Source organism: Danio aesculapii, chromosome 12 (assembly GCF_903798145.1).
Source record: "Danio aesculapii chromosome 12, fDanAes4.1, whole genome shotgun sequence".
NCBI lineage: Eukaryota > Metazoa > Chordata > Actinopteri > Cypriniformes > Danionidae > Danio > Danio aesculapii.
Genome location: NC_079446.1, coordinates 49,477,580 through 49,490,885, shown reverse-complemented (window position 1 = coordinate 49,490,885; position 13,306 = coordinate 49,477,580). Strand labels below are relative to the sequence as shown.

Here is a 13,306-nt window from a genome sequence, read left to right as displayed (position 1 = left end):
TGACACAAAAAAAGCATGGGAAGCAGCCTTCAGGAAAGTTTTATTTTTTAAAATATGTTTAGATTAAATGAGGGGTGTCCAAATTCAGTCCTGGAGGGCGGGTGTCCTGGAGAGTTTTGCTCCAACCCTAATCAAACACACCTAAACGTCGGTGCCAATGGTGTAGTGGAACGTGCATCGACACATGCACTCCAGTGCTCACGGCGACCCGAGTTCGATTCCCGCCTCGAGGTCCTATGCCGATTCTTAGACTCTCTCTGCTCCCCACACTTTGCTGTCAATTCTCTCTACTGTCCTGTCCAGTAAAAGTGAAAACCCCGAAAAAATAATTATAAAAAAAACACACCTAAATCAGTTAATCAGGTTCTTACTAGATATACTAGATACTTCCTGGCAGGTGTGTTTGATTAGGGTTGGAGCTAAACACGGGCCCTCCAAGACCGAGTTTGCACACCCCTGGATTAAATAAAACAGTTGTCATGTCAACTTAGTAGTCGCCTACTACCCAGTAGGTACTGCATTTAAATTTAAACGTACTACTCGGCCATTAGCATAGTACATTCTATACTGTATGTTCTATATGTCAGTAGTATGAATGGTACTACATCCGCCATTTTGTCTTGATCTCGTGTCCTACCCGCGTCAGTTGCATCGCTTCACTCTTGAATTCTCTCATGGTGCATTATGGGATAGCGTAGTGTACACTTTAGAATCTCGACAGAAATAGTAAGTCATTTGGGATCTTCTCACACACTGTTTTTCGAATTCTATGAATTCAGACACTACTCGGCTCGCAAACTGATTTTAGCGTACTATATAGTATGAAAGATATGTGATGTCGGATGCAGCCAGAAGCCTACAATTATTGCCCCACCTCCAAGTTGTTCGGATTGGTCTACTGCTTTGGAACTGACATTGATGAGTGGCCTGCAAGTAAAATCTGTTATTATTTTAACCTCATACTCCATCTTTAAAAGAAGGGGCTTCTTGCGTGTAGGGATGGGTACCGAAACATGCTACTTTATCGGTATCGGTGATACATTAGAAAAGACCGAAGTATCGATAAGCTCTGACGTTAATGGTTCTGCTATCAGTACTAGAGAATTATTGCTGAATAAACAGTACTTACAGTAGCATGATTTAACTGAGCAACCTTTTCTAATTTGCCATATTTGATATTCGTCTGCACAGTTTGCAGTCTCACATGAGAAATGCTCATGTTTCAGGCGAGCGCGTCAACTATAAAAGCCTTCACAGTTCTCAGCTGTGCACACGCACTCAGCAGAGATTCACGCTAGGTGCACACACATAGCTCGCGACACAGACTTGCGCACACACACCTTGTAAGCTTGCGGTGTGAACCAAATGGGTTGTATTTCCTGAGTGGACAGTGACAATCCCCGTTGCAACAAATGCAACCAGTTGTTTTCTTGTACAAGCGGAAACGCAAGCAATCTGGCTAAGTGAAGGTATCTTTAAAAGTGCATTAACTGCAGAAAGACAAATGAACAGTTTTTGACTGCCTATAGCTACTAATGCTAACGTTACATCATCCTTCGTTATGCCAGCAGTCAATCACCTAAATTAGTTTAAGTTAATATTAATAGTTTAATAAACACACACATTGAAAACAGTATTTTTTCTGCCGTAGCTTAAAAAATCTGCATTTACAATTATAGCCTATGAATAGCTTAATAATAAACTACGCTTAATAAGAAATTTTAAAAACAGCTTATTTTTACATTGCAAGATGCTCCAAAACTGTATTAAAACACAGTTAACTCATTTATGTGGATGTGTTAATGAAAAATCATAAACATCATCTCATTTAACTGCATTTTGCAACTCAAAGAGACTGCAGGGTGCACAAGAAACCCAGAAAGATCCTGACTTCTGCCAGAAAAGGCAAACATGTTGATATTTCTCCAGAAGAACGGTTAAAAACAGAGTCATTTTCCTTTAAAGCATTGTGCATTCTTTTACAGGATATAAACTATTTATTAGTTTTACAATTATTGGTTTTGTTTTAGTGAAGTTTCACAAGCTAATTTCGAGAGGAGCATGTGATATGATTGACTACAGTTGGCCACCCATCTACATTCGCTAGTTAGCCAATCAGAATAATCCAAACTCACTATAAGTAGCCTAGCTAGAACTATTCCCTCACCTTCATTTTCCGAAGAAACCCCCCATCCACCCCTTCTCCTCCTTTCCTCCTTTAACACGGGGAGCTCTTGAGAACCACCTGATCTCGTACTCCCCTTACATGCTGTATTGACCAGGCGGGAGCCCTGGGCTCAACTATCTCTGAGCTCAGGGTTCTCTCCCGGGACAGCATGCCAAACCTGCTAACAGTTGTCAAACAATATCTAAGTGTGAACTCTTGAATTTTATATTAAAATACGTAATAATAAAGTGTTATTAATTCTGTTCAATTAGTTTTTTCATTAAAAAAACACTACAAAAAGTGTTCCGATAAGGTACTGAACCAATAAGCGGTATCGATAAAAGTAGTAATACCGTTAAAACCTTAACGATACCCATCCCTACTTGCGTGTCAGGCATGAAAAAGGTGCAAGATGTAAGGGTAATGGTCATGCACATCTGTCAAGTACATTAGCATAGAAAAACAATGGAAAAATAGCTCATCAGAACAGAAAAACTGAAACAGCCACCGATATTATGAAAGGGTAGTCAGTTTGAACAATACACAAGGGTCCAAAATATCGTAATAATAGCGTATACTGAGATCAGCATCCCATAATGCAATTCACAACCGTAAATAAACACTTGTGAAACACAAAATACGGAAACTGTTCATTAACAGATTTCTTTTACACTAAGTAGCTGATGTGGTGGTAAATAAACTAGAGCATGCACCTGACAGATAGCGGCTTCATTCTCATCCAGGTTTTCACGTAGCTGCTGCAGCTCCAGCTCTCGCTCCCTGAGCTTCTCCTCCAGATCTCTCACTATGGCCTCGTAGGCCTCGATGGGCGGTGGCGAGGGTCCCGCAGAGCCCCTGTCGGACAGCATGTGCCCGCGGCCGCCCAGAGATCCAGTGCTCTTGCTGGAGGACGAACGGCCGCTGTCGGAACTGCAGTTCCCGTGCGGTTTGCAGATCTCGCTGTGCTGCTGCTGTGTGTACGCCGGCAGGTTGGTCAGGGATCCGCGCGAAGTCTCCGTCATGGTGAACGACTGGCTGAATAAAGCATTTCGGGCTCCGCTGTATGAGCTGCGCCGCTCTAATGTCGCGTTAGAAACGTCCTCGGCGTCTGGTGAAAACCTGCTGAGGTTTCCTTGGCTTCCTGATAGACCGGAGCCGAGCCGCGGAGACAGAAACTGCGCCGTGTTTCGGCTCTTGGGGATCACAGGCTTGAAGGCAGTCGGTCGGATTATGGCCTGCTGGATGTTCTGGGGAAAAATAAACATCAGGAATAATAGCGTATAAGCATGGGAACGTTTTGGAAATGTCAACATTGTAAGAAGTGCTATAGATATATAGACTACAGATTCAAAACTCTAATGGCTAATAGACGGCTGCTTCTCACTCAGGGCTGTTTATGCTAATGAGGGAGAGATGGTCACTAGTGGGCGGGGCTTTCCCCCTTCGTGCAGTGATCATGGGTTTGAGGGCAGTCTGATCGATGTCAGATTATGGTCTGCTGGATGTTCTGGGAAACTAACATCAGGAATAATCCTGCATAAGCATGGGAACATTTTTGTACAATTTACATTGTAAGAAACGCTATTGACCTTGTTTTACAATGCAGAAGTGCGCGTGATTTTGTGATTGTTTTAAGAACTTACGATTTAGTTTCCTATGGGAGAAGTGGCTAGGAATAATATACGGCAGAACCTGTCAAACTACTCGCTCTACAAGCAAGTGTGTTCATGACTATACATAAAAAGTAAAATAATATAATAATGAAAACATCAGTTTGTAACATCAAGTAGCTAGGGGTGTAACGATTTATCGTAGTACGGTTTATTGCGATGCAAAAATGTCCCAATATGCATCGTGGCGTTATGACGATTTTATTACGATATGACGACCGTTTTTCTCTTATTAGTTGAGCTGTTTGCACGTGTGCTACGTTTCACCTGCTGTCGCACGTGAGTTCAGATTGAGGTCAAGATGAGTGGAGTTGAAATACAGAATGGGCCATCCTCTCAAAGTCAGACGTCTGGCAACATTTCGGTTCTACAGTCATTGCTTTAGACTCGTCCGCTTTTTGACATGCATACTGGGTCAAACACAACCGAAGTCTTCACATTGTTTTACATACTTTGCTCAGTGACATGCATACCTCCTAATGGTGTTGAATATCACATACTATATTTATAAGGTACAATTTACCCAAAAATGTCATGATGTAATGATGTATTTATTATTTTTATTTTTGCACCGTTACCTAAATTGTTTCTTAATTTTATGTCTCTGTCATTTCAATAATATTATATAAAAAGTTTTAAAATTGTTTTATTTCCAGAGACTGGCCTATTTAATAAATTTTCTTAAAGAAGGTTCAGTTTAAATGAAAGAGGTTGAAACAAAAGAAATACTTTAAAAATTGTTTACTTCTAAACTTACTTTACTTCTATTTTTTACTTAAAATCTTTTATTTGCATTTCAGTTTCATTTTCAATTTTTATTTCAAATATCGTGATACAAATCGAATCGTGAACATTATACAGTGATACACATTGTATCGTAAGCCTGTGTGTCAGCATAGTGGCAGATTCAAAACAGGACTAACGTCGTATGCTAATGAGGTAGGGATGGTCATTAGTGGGCAGGGCTTTCCCCTTTCTGATGACACGTAACAAAGGGAGAATGTCAATCAGAGTGTTTCAGCAGACTGTTTTTATCAGGGTTTGAAGACAGACGGTGGGATTATGTTCTGCTGGATGTTCTGGGAAAATAAACATCAGAAATGATGCCATATAAGCATGGGGATGTTTTGGAAATATCAACAATCTACATGGGAAAAAGCACTGTAGAAATAAAGATATTTCTATATCAATGTGTTTTTTGGTAATTTTCTTTTTATTTATCAAGTTTTCAGCTTTCTTGATCAACTGAACCAGCACTCATTCATAATCAGCAAATAAGTAGTTTATTGAGGAAAACAACATAATTTCTAATGTTTTATTAAAAGTGCCAATTACATGTATCCTACAAATGTATTTCTTAAAGTGACTTTAATGTTTTTTTATGGTAGCAGAATTGTTTATACAGTATTTATGTATATGCATGCATATCTCTCTCTCTCTCTCTCTCTCTCTCTATATATATATATACATACACATGACACATTGCAAAAGGAATAAGTTATAATTAATGGTTCATTATAAGCGAGAATTGTACCTTAAAATAAAGTGACCAATTTTTTTATATTAGGCATATTTTCAAAATATAATATTTAATAATAAAAAATTTTTTAAAAAGGGATAAAAAGTTAACGTTGCTAAAGGATTTCTTTAGTGACCCAAATGTTGTTTTAATGTTAGCAGTATATATATATATATATATATATATATATATATATATATATATATATATATATACAGTGTTTCCTCTAGGATTTTTTATTAGATTATTTATTTTATTTTATTATCCAATTTATTAGATTTGCTAGGAATATTTGTGAATGTCTCCAATAGACCTACAGAGCGGCATTAATGCATCCTAAAGTAAAGTGAAACGGCTATAAACTCCAGCAAGATAAAGTCATTGTGTGCAGAGCCACAGACCTTTATGTATAAATAAAATATAATTATGGAAACTGTGTTCATCATAACTGAAAGCTACGCAGTGTTTGCTGGCCTCATGCAGCACGCAGCCCTGTCAGTCATTCAGTCAGCACGTCACCTTAAAACACAAGTGTCAAAGCCAGTTACTGGAGGGCCGCAGTCCTGCACAGTTTAGTTCCAACCCTACTTCCACACACTTACTTGTAGGTTTCAAACAAGCCTGAAGAAATCAATTAGTTTGATCAGGTGTGTTTAATTATGATTAAACGAATCATTTGATTCAATCTGTTTTTACTGGGCTCACTCTGAACGAGTCATTTAATTCAATCTGTTTTTACTGGAGACTCACTCTGAACGAATCATTTGATTCAATCTGTTTTACTGGAGACTCACTCTGAACAAATCATTTGATTCAATCTGTTTTTACTAGAGGCTCATTCTGAATTAATCATTTGATTCAATCTGTTTTACTGGAGACTCACTCTGAACAAATCATTTGATTCAATCTGTTTTACTAGAGGCTCATTCTGAATTAATCATTTGATTCAATCTGTTTTTACTAGAGACTCACTCTGATCGAATCATTTGATTCAATCTGTTTTTACTGGGCTCACTCTGAACGAGTCATTTAATTCAATCTGTTTTTACTGGAGACTCACTCTGAACGAATCATTTGATTCAATCTGTTTTTACTGGAGACTCACTCTGAACAAATCATTTGATTCAATCTGTTTTTACTAGAGGCTCATTCTGAATTAATCATTTGATTCAATCTGTTTTTACTAGAGACTCACTCTGAACGAATCATTTGATCAATCTGTTTTACTGGAGACTCACTCTGAACGAATCATTTGATTTAATCTGTTTTTACTGGACTCACTCTGAATGGATCATTTGATTCAATCTGTTTTTACTGGACTCACTCTAAACAAATCATTTGATTCAATCTGTTTTTGCTGGAGCTATTTCAAAAAAAACGACTGAATGTTTTGAATGAGAAGCTGTAATGGAGCCATTACAGCCTGTACTCACTCTCTCCAGCTGTCCGGACACAGGGACCAGTTTGGGAGGTCCGTCCACAGCAGAGGTCATTCCCACATTCAAATGATTATCGTTCCAGTCTCTGATTAAGTCTTCATGAGAATATGAGCGCGTCCCGAAGCCTTTCGCTCTGCCCACGATGGCCCTCCTCCTGCTGGCGGGAGTTCGGCTGCCGGCCTGCGGGGTGTCATACAGCAGCCGCCCGGAGCCCGGCGTGCCTTTCCGGAAGTTGGTGCTGACCTCAATGTCGGCACGTTCAGGATATGTGATGTGGTTCGGGATCATGCTGCTGACGGCACCCATCGCTCCCAGCTCTGCCGGATGGAGACGAGGGTCAATGGAGACGGGGAGAGACTGGACCAGAGCCATAATGGAGGACACGGCAGCTCAGAAGACCTGCAGATGAAGCACACATTAACAACACTTCATTTCGTTTTTCCTGGAGACTCACTGTGAATGAATCATTTGATTCAATCTGTTTTTACTAGAGACTCATCCTGAACGGATCATTTGATTCCATCTGTTTTACTGAAGACTCACTCAGAATTAATCATTTGATTCAATCTGTTTTTACTGGAGACTCACTGTGAAGGGATCATTTGATTCAATCTGTTTTTACTGGAGACTCACTCTGAACGAATCATTTGATTCAATCTGTTTTTACTAGAGACTCATTCTGAACGGATCATTTGATTTAATCTGTTTTTACTGGAGACTCACTGTGAATGGATCATTTGATTCAATCTGTTTTTACAGGAGACTCACTCTGAACGAATCATTTGATTCAATCTGTTTTTACTAGAGACTCATTCTAAACGGATCATTTGATTTAATCTGTTTTTACTGGAGACTCACTGTGAATGGATCATTTGATTCAATCTGTTTTTACTTGAGACTCACTCTGAAAGAATCATTTGATTCAATCTGTTTTTACTAGAGACTCATTCTGAACGGATCATTTGATTCAATCTGTTTTTACTGGAGACTCACTGTGAATGGATCATTTGATTCAATCTGTTTTTACTGGAGACTTACTCTGAACAAATCATTTGATTCAATCTGTTTTTACTAGAGGCTTACTCTGAATGGATCATTTGATTCAATCTGTTTTTACTGGGCTCACTCTGAACAAATCATTTGATTCAATCTGTTTTTACTGAATACTCACTCTGAACGGATCATTTGATTCAATCTGTTTTTACTGGAGACTCACTCTGAATGGATCATTTGATTCAATCTGTTTATACTGGAGACTCACTCTGAATTGATCATTTGATTCAATCTGCTTTTACTGGACTCACTCTGAACGAATCATTTGATTCAATCTGTTTTTACTAGAGATTCACTCTGAACGAATCATTTGATTCAATCTGTTTTTACTAGAGACTCGCTCTGAACAAATCATTTGAATCAATCTGTTTTTGCTGGAGACTCACTCTAAATGGATCATTGAATTCAATCAGTTTTTGCTGGAGACTCACTCAGAGTGGATCATATAATTCAATCTGTTTTTACTGGAAACTCACTCTGAACGGATCATTTGATTCATTCAGTTTTTACTAAAGACTCACTCAGAACGGATCATTTGATTCATTCAGTTTTTACTAAAGACTCACTCAGAACGGATCATTTGATTCAGTCAGTTTTTACTGAAGACTCACTCTGAACAGATCATTTGATTCAGTCAGTTTTTACTCAAGACACACTCTGAACTGATCATTTGATTCAGTCAGTTTTTACTGAAGACTCACTCTGAACAGATCATTTGATTCAGTCAGTTTTGACTAGAGACTCACTCTAAATGGATCATTTGAGTCGGATCTGTTGTTGAATGTAGTGGAGTATAAGTACAAGTTTCCTAAAATAAAAGTACATGTTTTAAGTATCTGTACTTTGCTGAAGAACAGTAATGAAGTGAAAATACTTTGTTACTGTCCACCACTATCATGTAGACTGGCCACTAACTCAGCATATGGAGCTAATCCAGATTAGAGAAATGATCTGGCTTGACGGTTTCAAATAATAAAGCACCAAAGCTGATTAAAACCATCATAACTGTTTGGGACATCTGCAGTTTGTGAAAATCTGACTGTTAAAGTTGAGAAAAAACTCTCAAGTAACCCATTTGAAGGATTAGTTCATTTCCAGATCCACTACTACAACACAACACACAATACTATCATAAATATTCAGATTACAACAGCATTTATAAAAACAGAAGTCTGCTATAGAGTGTTTTCATGCCGCATCATCAGTCGGCCATATTGGCAGCAGGATGTAAACAAAGCCACTGAACTGAACACAGCTCACATATTCAGCTGATCATTGTTGCTGTAAATGATCAGTTATTATCATGCTTTGGGCTGTACTAATCAGTCAGACTGTAATCAAAATAATTAGAGTATTATAGACTGACAAAGCAAGCAGCAGAGAGAAAAATACTCAAGCAGCATTTCCAGAATATGATTCAACACAAATAGGTGAAATATTAGTCCAAAAAACAGCTCATATCTGTCTTTTACCACCTATTTAATTTATACTGTCCAAAACATTGCACTGTTTCCTGCTTACCAAGCCCTTCTCTACATGATGAAGCGGTTTTCTCCATGGTTTACACAGCTTAAAGGTGCAGTGTGTACATTTGACACCCAGTGGTTGAACTAGGTATTGCACTCCTGGATCAAAACAAACGCAGGCCAGGTTGCCAGATTGAGGACAGTAGCGAGTGATTTAAACCGTGTTTTTACATTATACCGCTGTATTTACATTTCTGTGGTGTTTCGTCTGGTGCAAACAGCAGAATTGCTCATCACTGCAAATCTCATCATGTTGTGTGTTGTTAGGACACGGGGTTACAATGTAACCTGCTCACCTAATGTTTACACTGGTAATATTTATATTATTTGCTAATTAATAACCACCTCATGTGGAACTGAATCTGCGTCTCATTTCGGAGTCTGCTACTGTCCACCGGAGGTCACATTTCAGTCACGGACGCATGCTTTCACAGCCTCTCTTAATGAATGAATGAAATATGCTGTTTTCCACCAAGGCAACCCGGAATGCTGAGATATAATTGGCTGAACTGGCATTGGGCGGGTTAAAATGACCAAATCAAAGACAGCGTTCCAGCACGTAACACACATTTTCAAAGCAGAATATCTGACTTCAGCATTGTTAATCAGATAAATATGTTCACTGAGCATGTTCCTTAAATATCTGCAAGCATATTATGGTATTTTTATGCTTTAGAAGACTCAAAAACTCACTTACAGCACCTTTAAATAAGCAGATCCACGTATTCAGTGGTACATTAACTGTCTATGCTGTTGTTTACGTTTCTCCTTGACTGATGAATGACGAATGAATGACGTGGGAGTGAGTAAACTATCAGGAAACTTTTGCTCTGTGAATGAATCCTTTAATTGGCGTTTCTGAACAGGTTAAACCAGTTTCAGACACTCTACCTGTTACAAAATCACATGGGCAGATCTCAGTCATCAGCTGACCAATGCTGGGCTGATTACGAGTCCTCTTGGTGGAGCAGAAACTGCAAACATTACTGTGAATCACTGAAGTGTGACGGAAATCTAAATCTAGCATTGATCTCATCTTACAGCTGAAGACAAAATGATTAGCCTGTAACATTTTATTTTACAAATCTTTCCCAAGAGAGACTTTTTTTCAATACATTTTAAAACAGTTATAAAAAATATAAATAAATAAATATAAATAAATAAATAAATAAAATAAAAATAGTTCTACAAACTAATAATTATAATATATTCAGTGATTCATTCATTTTCTTTCTGCATAGTCCCTTTATTCCACAGCGGAATGAACCGCCAACTATTCCAGCATATGTTTTACACAGCGGATGCATTTCCAGCTGCAACCCAGTACTGGGAAACACCCAAACACACTTATTCTCTCACACACACATGTGTTTGGACTGTGGGGGAAACCGGAGCACCCGGAGGAAACACACACTGATAAAGGGAGAACATGCAAACTCCACACAGAAACGCCAACTGATCCAGCCGGGGCTCGAACCAGTGACCTTCTTGCTGTGATGGCACAGTGCTAACCACTGAGCCACCGTGTCACCCAACAATTTCTTTTATATACATGAAATCCAAATATAAACTTGTATGTCATATATGTGATTTGCATGTATCAGATGTCTGTATGTGGCTTTCCAGACCCTTCAGTGTGTCTGTTCCTCTATGGCTAAACACAACCAAAAACACACACAAGCTAACCAGCGCTGCTGTTTAGATTCAGTCAGAGGATCTAGAGTGTGTATTAATCAGTGTCAGTGTTTGAGCTGATACACACACACACACAAATGTACAAGTTTCACCAAAAACACCCTGCGGCTTCATGCAGGACCACCGATTCAGTCACGTCCTGAATGCCATTAAACACAGTTCCCACAGAACACACACACACACACACACACACACACACACACGCTGCATACCAGTGTCATGTTCAGAGATCTGTCACACTAGCAGTATGTGTGGAGCAGAACACACACACACACACACACACACACACACACACACACACACACACACACACACACACACACAAAGCAAACAAACACACATACATACACATCACATACACCAACATGCACAAACGCACACACACACCTTTTGTTTTCATGTTTTTTGGGGTGTTAACACACATTTTCACACATTCTCTCTCTCACACACACACACCAACATGCACAAACACACACACACACACACACACACACACACTAACACACCTTTTGTTTTCATGTTTTATGGGGTCTTAAAAAAGCACTTTTACACTCTCTCTCTCTCTCTCTCACACACACACACACACACACATACTCTAAATCACAAATATGCACAAACACACACACACACTTTCACATGCACACTAACAAACTCTCACACACATTGTGCTCATGTTTTATTGGGTCTTAACACACTCACACATTCTCTCTTTCACTTACACATACACACACACACACACACACACACACATTATTTTAGACACAAACACACTAAAAACACACACACACATAAGCATACACTCACAGACACACACGCACAGTATCACAGATCCTCACACACATGTTGGGTTTCAGTGTTTTACGGGGTCTTCACACACAAATATACACAAACTCACTAACACACACACACACACACACACACGCGCGCACGCACACGCGCGCACACACGCACACACACACACACACACACACACACACAATCATTCAGGCACACACTCAAAAACATCAAACTTACACACACTTACACACCAACGCATACCCAAGCGTACAACTCACAGACACACACACTAACAGTATCACAGACTCTCTCACACACCCACATGTTGTGTTTTCATGTTTTATGGGGTCCACACACACACACACACACTTTGTATCGCACACTCTTTCAGACACATATTCAAAAACAAATACACCGAACACACACACACGTACTCACACACACACACACACGCACACGCACACGCACACGCACACACACACACACACACACACACACACACACAAGCATATTCTCACACATGCACTAACAGGCACAGTATCACAGTCTCTCGCGTGCACACACGTTGTGTTTTCATGTTTTATGGGGTCACACACACACATTATATATATATATATATATACACATACACACACATACTCACTAATGCACACACACAAAAACAGAAACACCAAACACACACTCACACATGTACTCTGTCCCCCTCTCACACACACACCTGCCACAGTCTCATACCTGATGTGAAATCCTGCATGTCGCTGGTTACTGAGACACTGATCCTGAAGCAGTTGCGTGTCCGTCAGGCTCTTCACCCTAGTAAAGTGCTTCAGTCCGTGTGTGTGTGTGTGTGTGTGTGTGTGTGTGTGTGTGTGTGTGTGTGTCCCTCAGGGAAACTGATTTCTCTGCTGCACGTGTGTGAAATGTAGCTCAGTGCGTCTCCATCCCAGATCATCACGTTCTCTGCTTCTCCCTCCTTCAGTTTCTTCTCGCTTCTCTACATCTGTGCTGATCGTGTGTTGTGGGAATATTCAATTATTCAACTCTACTGGGGTGTCACGGTGGCTCAGTGGTTAGCACTGTGGCCTCACAGCAAGAAGGTCGACAGTTTGAGTCTTGGCAGGGTCAATTGGTGTTTCTGTGTGGAGTTTGCATGTTCTCCTCGTGTTGGCGTGGGTTTCCTCCAGGTGCTCCGGTTTCCCCCACAGTCCAAACACATGCGCTATAGGGGAATTAACTAAATTGGCCGTAGTGTATGAGTGTGTGTGTGCAGGGGCGCCGCTGGCCGCCACGGGCCCTCTGACAAGTAATCGAGTTTGAAAGTGAAGGCGGGTGGGGAGGGGGGGTATTTGGGGTGGATGTTGATCGTGAGTTGGGGTAGAACGCTTATGCAAGTCAGGAGCGGGGTGGTGGGTGATGTGTTTAGGAGCGGGCCCTTGATAATGTCTCTGGGGGCCCCCTAA

The 13,306-nt window shown here is 40.0% G+C and overlaps 1 protein-coding gene across 1 annotated transcript in view; it reads right to left on the bottom strand.

Annotated features, from left to right (window-relative positions):
- The window catches only part of lzts2b (leucine zipper, putative tumor suppressor 2b), a 40,674-nt gene that overhangs the window by 5,748 nt on the left and 21,620 nt on the right, over positions 1–13,306 (bottom strand). Inside the window, exons 2-3 of the mRNA XM_056469861.1 lie at positions 6,790–7,194; positions 2,881–3,414 (exon numbers count right to left, since the gene is read on the bottom strand). Of these exons, the coding sequence (XP_056325836.1) occupies positions 2,881–3,414; positions 6,790–7,167 (912 nt within the window). The 5' untranslated portion in view covers positions 7,168–7,194. The remainder of the gene's footprint in view (positions 1–2,880; positions 3,415–6,789; positions 7,195–13,306) is intronic.